The sequence below is a fragment of the Physcomitrium patens genome, chromosome 2 (assembly GCF_059467195.1).
Source record: "Physcomitrium patens ecotype Gransden chromosome 2, ASM5946719v1, whole genome shotgun sequence".
NCBI lineage: Eukaryota > Viridiplantae > Streptophyta > Bryopsida > Funariales > Funariaceae > Physcomitrium > Physcomitrium patens.
This window is the reverse complement of record NC_143411.1, coordinates 13,967,358-13,974,160: the sequence shown is the minus strand read 5'-3', so window position 1 is coordinate 13,974,160 and position 6,803 is coordinate 13,967,358. Positions and strand designations below refer to the sequence as shown.

At 36.9% G+C, this 6,803-nt stretch overlaps 1 protein-coding gene across 8 annotated transcripts; it reads left to right on the top strand.

The window, feature by feature from the left end:
* Positions 1-1,926: 1,926 nt before the first annotated feature.
* Positions 1,927-5,265, top strand: LOC112278954 (uncharacterized). 8 transcript variants are annotated; one of them, XM_090247307.1, is made up of 8 exons: positions 1,927-2,353; positions 2,502-2,553; positions 3,075-3,164; positions 3,608-3,670; positions 3,897-3,944; positions 4,166-4,228; positions 4,624-4,708; positions 4,914-5,265. In XM_090247307.1, the coding sequence occupies exons 3-8, from the start codon at positions 3,105-3,107 to the stop codon at positions 4,955-4,957; spliced, it is 363 nt and encodes a 120-aa protein (XP_090103433.1). In that variant the 5' UTR covers positions 1,927-2,353; positions 2,502-2,553; positions 3,075-3,104; the 3' UTR covers positions 4,958-5,265. The 8 variants fall into 8 exon arrangements, with proteins under 8 accessions (XP_090103433.1, XP_073396592.1, XP_024368673.1 ...); XM_073540491.2 differs by having other exon boundaries at positions 4,163-4,228; XM_024512905.3 differs by having other exon boundaries at positions 1,927-2,357.
* The last annotated feature ends 1,538 nt before the right edge of the window (positions 5,266-6,803 follow it).

Below are 6,803 nucleotides of genomic sequence, written 5' to 3'. Positions count from 1 at the left end.
TTAATAATGATATTAAAAAATTAAATATAAATTTAAAATTAGATAATTTATAAATTTTAAATTAGATAATTTATAAATTTTAAAATATAATAATAGAAATAAAATAATCTATTCATTTTTTTTAAAAAATAAAAAGAATAAGTTAGTACTCTAGCTAAACTATCAAGAATATGAATTTCAAAGAACTAAAAGATCAATACACTCTTATGTTACTCCAAAAGACTAGTAAAACACTCAAAGGTGGAATAATATTAAACAATAATGGCTATTGTTAACGAAAAGAAGACTAAAAAGTCTTAAAATAAGATTAAAGACTAAAAATGTGGTAGTAAAAATAAAAAAAGGTTTTATTCTTGCTTTTCTATATATTATCTAACTATGAGCTATGTGGCAACATTCTATAAGATCTTAGAAATATGCCCAACTTATGAGACATGTGTCTAATTTTTAAGACTAGTTTTTTATATGTATGCTACATAATTAGCTTGTTTCACAAGCTGTTGATATATGCAACACATGGCTAACTTGTTGGTTAAGTTTTTAATCTACCAATCAACTACAATCATGTCTACAGTCAAATATACATCTATGAAGCTTCTAAAAAGCTTTGCCACAGGATAATATCAAATCTATCTATATTTATTTTCTACCTAACACTTCTTATTTAGGTAAATATATATGTCAATAGCAACTATATTTTAAAAATAGATAAAAATAAATATTTTTTATTTATTATTAATCTTATAGTATATTTAATAATAAATAAACATAAGAAATATTATATTTTTTATTGAATAATTTTTAAAATTTTAAATTAATCAATCAATTGAATTATATGTAAAATACAATATTTTATATAAAAAAAATATTTTAGAATTTGAGTCCATCAATTCAAATGCTTCTTCTTTATTTTTTTATATGTATTTATTTTAAACATAATTTAATTTTTATTCAATGATAATAATGTATTTTTATTTTATTTGTTTATGATTTTTGAATACTTCATGAATACAAGAATTTGATTTGATTTGTAAGACTTTTGAAAACTTTATGTATGAATGAATATATGTTAATTCTTACTATACATACACATTTGTACTTACAAAGATATACCTCAATTATCTTCCTTTCTCATATTTAATACACAACAAATATCTAAAAACTAGATGCATGCATAGAATCATTAAAATAAACCATGATGTTGATTAATATTTTTTATAAATAGAAGACACATATTTTAAAAATATATAGTATTAAATTTAATACAAATTATAATCTTATTTGAACAATCAATCAAACTACACCTCTTCAATTCACACAAAATCTTGATTTTCACTTTTATTGTTATTGTTTATTTTGTGGATAGACTCAGAATAAAAAAAATAAACAAAAACAATCATATATTGCAACCTACAAGTTTTGTAACAAGGATTCACACACACACAAGGGAAGAACATGCATTCCACAACAAACAAACAAACAAAGCCACAAGAATCTTTGTGCACCCATAATAAAAAGGAACAAGAACAGAAATAACCTTTTTTTTTTTTTTTTTTTTGTTGGTTAGTTTCCATGTTGTGGAAACTATAATCAATCCCGCTCTACATTCATAGATATATGGATAGATAGATAGATATGGATGTGGATGGAGGCCACATGGAAAGCACCAACCAACAGGGAGGGAACAAGGTCGACTCCTCCTCCGAACTAGTGCTTCAAAAGAACGCAGACCCAGACCCAGAGAGGTAGGGTGGGGGGTGGGTATATTCAATCACCACATCAGTAGTCAACAATCAGGGCACAGGGACATGATACGCTGGGCAGGAGGGCAGGGGGTAGGGCAGGGTGGGGATCTGATTTGATTGAGTTTCATTTTCATGTGTGTAAGTAAGCAAGTTAGTAGTGTATCTCTTTGCATTGCATTGCTTTGCTTTGCTGTGTGCTGTGCTGTGTTGGGTGCCAGAGTCTTCTTCGCTGAGGGAGAGCATTTATTTTTCCATTGTGGATGAGAAAGGCTGCTGCTGCTGCTGATATGTCGCACTACCACCACTACTACTACTACTACTAGTGAGTGAGTGAGTGATATATGCCAAGACAGACAGACGGTGCTGGTGGTGCTGGTGTTGCTACAACACCTCTCCTTCCACGCCTTCTCCTCCTCCTCCTCCTCGGGTGATGTGATACTACTACTGCTGCTGCTGATTTGCCGGAAAGGAAGGAAGGAAGGGCGTCGTGCACTTTGGTGGAGTTTCTCGCGTTTTCGGTTTCCGCGTGCTGAGTGTCGACGCTTCGGCTGCGGCTAGCGCGCGAGAGTGGGAGGGCGAGGGTTGTGACGCAACGGGACGCTGTGCTTGTGCGTGAGTGCTTTGCTGGGTTTTCGTTCTTGATGTGCGATTAGGTGGCGGGCGTATCGCATTTTTTCCGGGTCTGTGAGGGTGTTGTTGATGGGTTGGATGGGTTCCGAGTGAGCCTGACGCGGGGCTGGGTACGGGATGTTGTAGATTCACAGCGAAATCTGTTCTTTCGTTCTACGTGGGACCAATTTGAGAGTCGGTAAGGCATTTTTAGGTTTTTCTTTTCTTTTCACGCGGATGGTTTTGTTGGTGGGGATCCGTGGTTTGATGTCGGATGGCTAGTGCTGTGGGGTTGGCTCTCAAGATCCAGCTATCGTGATCGTGTGGAGATTTTGGATTTTTCAAATCTCGTTCTGGGTTGGACTCGATTAGATGTCGTGTGTGGTACTTCGTTCTTCTCGATGCTAACTGCGCCATTCTCTTGACCTGTCTACCGATGTCGATACGGTGGCTGAAGCGTTGATTGTTTCCATCTCCCCTATCCTTGGCCACTGTATCGCAATAATTGGGTACCGGGGGGGGGGGTAGTGCAGTTCGATTTTGGGCTTTAGCAGTCAAAGATCTGGATGAATTGTTTGGACTTAGCCATGTTGATCACGATGACCTTTTGATAACATGATCGCGCTTGCAGTGATTTTATTTGTGTTTGTTGGTACGTTCGACTGATTGCATTCAATATCCCATTTCAGATCCTATTTTCTTGTGGTGATCCTATTGTAGATTGACGGGTGAAAGAAGAAGCTCGGGGCTATGGGTGACCAGGCGGACAACAAGCATGTTCAGGCACCAATCCCCTCTCTCGCTGAAGAGGTGCACTCTAATTGTCCCTCGTTAAAACTTCTTCTTCGTAGTTCCTTTTTTTTTTTTTAATTACATCTTCTGGAAATCTTCATTGTTTATATTCTAGCCGTTACATTCAAATCGTTGATGTTGACATTTCTGTGTGTGGGACAGCTCATCGGCAGTGTTTCGTGTATGTGGTCATGTTTCTTTACATTGGGGGTTAGAAACGTATTCAGGAGTGATTTCAGTCTAAAATTGTTGCACATTTTTCAAACTGCGTCGGGTTTTTTTTTACAGTACTCTCCGTATTTTTATTACTGTCCTCTTAGTTAAATATTCAGAAAAGGGACTACATATATGTCCAGATATGCTGTTAGACATATGGTCGTTATTACGTGTTTGGTTTCAAAACATGTTAACTGTAGCATGAATTTGCGTTATTATTGACTATCATTGTTATACATCTGCAGGAGGCAATCATGAAGAAGAAATATGGCGGTCTTATGCCTAAGAAGCCTCCACTGATCTCCAAGGTAATACGCATGTACCCTACTACCATGTTGATTCCTGAAACGCATTTGTATTCACATACGGGTTGTGAGAACCTGGGCCGTGTCAGTTGGCCTATTAAGGTTAGGGGGTTTTGTTCCTCGTTCTGCAACTGCGTTTTATTGGGATGTTATAGCGGTTTGGTCACATTTTACGCGTACAATAATAATCTCACTTGACTGATATATGTTTTGTTATGTTATGGGCCAGGATCACGAGCGTGCCTTCTTTGATTCGGCTGACTGGGCTCTTGGAAAGGTTAGGCTACTCCATCCAGATGTACGAACTGAAGTTTTATTCAGAGTTTGAAAATCCTTCAAATGTTTCCATTGTCCAATTAAGTCTTCTGTATGGTAGTAGTAATCGATGTCATGAATGTCACTCGTTCCGTGAGACCCTTAGTTTTGACTATTGGAATACGTCAAGTACGATTGTGGATGAGATTACTTACTGTCCTCGTTCACTCTTGGGAGCAGCAGGGTGGAGCACCTCCAGGTCAGAAGCCGCGCAGTCTTATGGAGACTCTGCGACCTAAACTTCAGGTGTGTCCTCAAATTCTGCACTTTTAATATGCTTGAATATCTATGTCTTAAGTGAGGTTTGCAACGTACATTGTTGGGCTTTGTTATGATTCTACTATTTTTCACACAACGGAAACTATCTGTGGAGGCAATTCTTTGTTTTTGGAAAGCAGTTAATTTATAGTGCTGGCAGGATGGTGCTCTTGTGTGAGATTGGAATGATTTGTTGACGGCCAAGTTAGGTTGGCATTGACCTTCTTGAATTTTTGTACCGCACGTGTGGTCAATTGTGCGAATAATGCGTAGTTGTGTAGTGTATGTCAAACTAAGAAGATCAAATGATGTTTTTATGGACAAGAGGCTGAGGACGATTTTGTTTTTATTTATTTATTTATTTTTGTGATGGGGTTTTGCAGCCTTCATCTCATCAGTCGGGTTCATCACGACGATCATCTCTTCTTGCAGCCGAAGGGGAAGGTGAAGGCCACGTTGACGGTCAAGGTGCGTATGGATCAACAGTAATGCATGCTAAATAACTTGCCGCATTCGTGCTTACCCTTTCTTTATGATTTGTATTGAAAATACCGGGTTTTTTAATTTATAAAAGCAGAGGTTCTCTTCGAGTAAAATAGTTTAGTTTGGAGATTGCGGATCTAATTTCACATATGTCTTATCTGAATCATTTGTTTGTTAAATTTGGGGCCAGGTGAACCTGAGAATGCAACTAACGGCGGGCCAGCTCAAAGCTGAGAACTTTTCGCAGGGTCTGTGCAGGAGATCCCAGCTTTTGCACTAAAATTTGTACTCATTTCTAGTGCTGACGAACGGTGGATACTCATAATCTGGAAGAAAATAGTTTTTCACATCTTATGCGACTTATTTCGTTTTACATTTTTTACTTTTTGGGGGAAGTTGAAGAGTATGCTGAAAGTAACGTGTCTTTGGAGTGTATGTTTGATGTGAGGTATCAGTTGAGGATGAACTGCCGTCTCCAGTGTTGAGATCTGAGTATTGTGACCATCTCTAGAGCTGTTGAGCCCACATTTTCTCTCTTATCATTATGCGTTGACTTGTGCGTGCTCATGTCGTCGAGTTCAGAAGTGTTTCCAGGGGCGTGCCACAGTTCCGGGCTTGATTGGTGCTGCTGATGAATGTCCTGGCTGATTGTTTGGAGCCAGGCACCTGCTGGATTAGCTTCATTCTCTTTGGTGACATGCATCCCCTCCTTTCTTGTAGTTATCCTGGGATTTTCACAAGATCTAACACAACAAAACAAAATCTGGTTGGAATATTCCGAAGATGGTTGAACTGTACGATAATCTCAGAATCATACCATTTGTATGGAACCTTTAGACTGAACAGGAGGTCATTACAGGAGTTGATACCTCGAGAGTTGCAGCTATACTTCTGTGGAAAAAGAACCTTCTTGTACGCCTTATCAAGCAAATCGGAAATAATTATGTATGATTGTGAGAGCCTGGTCAATGTGCACCAAGCATGACTAAAATCAGCTTGTGCTGTCCCTTTATGTGCTATGTTTCACTGATGAGTTAATGTGGCACCATCTAGATGTCCATATTCAAACGGCTGACTTCAGAGACATGAAAATTCCGAGTGTCAAACGGGGTTGGTTAAATCCAACTGCACCACCAGTTCAATACCTCTCATGAATCTTTACTTCCACATCAGACTTACGCTCTACCTTCTCCGTTCATTATAATTGATACTTAAGATTTATCAGATATCTTCTTTAATAAGTGCGATCAAACCCACAATGCAGGATGTCTTATCCTTGCTTGTGGCTATGGATATATTACCCTTGACTTTTCACCAATTTTTGTGTCCAAGGGCGTCAAAATGTCAGAAAGTGTCTTCGGGGCTGACTGCAGTCTAGTCGTTATTGTGATGAAATATGGTCCAAAGATTCGTGCGTCTTTGAACTCACAATGAATGTGGATACATATCATATTTAATTATCACTGTGATTCTTATCTGTACAATTTATGCAGGCATCTTTGGGTTCTATGCTCGTGTACTTGCCTCATTTATAAGTTGACAATTATAAGTCAATACTAGATTATTCTGAAAGGAAATGTGCACATAGGTAGATTCTTATTGGTGTCTGTAGGTGAGACACAAATATGATACTTACCAATTTTTGTGAATATTATTTGTAACTAATAGGTTTAATAAATTTAACAAAATATATTTTTTTAAAATTTGGAGTTATATATATATATATATATATATACATAGGGTGTTGTTAATGCCACTAAGTTTTTGCTAGTGTCATTACAATTTGTAATCCACCACATATCACCACACTTTTTATTATTGTCACCACAACTTATTCTTATTTCTATATATTTTGAAAAAAAACACATTGACAATATTGAAAAGTAATTAACACATTAGAAACATTCATAGTTTTTTTTATTGAAAAAAAAAAGAAGACTAAAAAACTATGTTGAGTGGGTCGTAAGTTGTGGTGGTAGTAGCATAAATTGTGGAGTTATTAGCAATACTCTACACATCATTTTATTACTATTTTAATTTTTAACAAATCTAAGTTCTTGTTTAAAATGTGGAAGCTTTG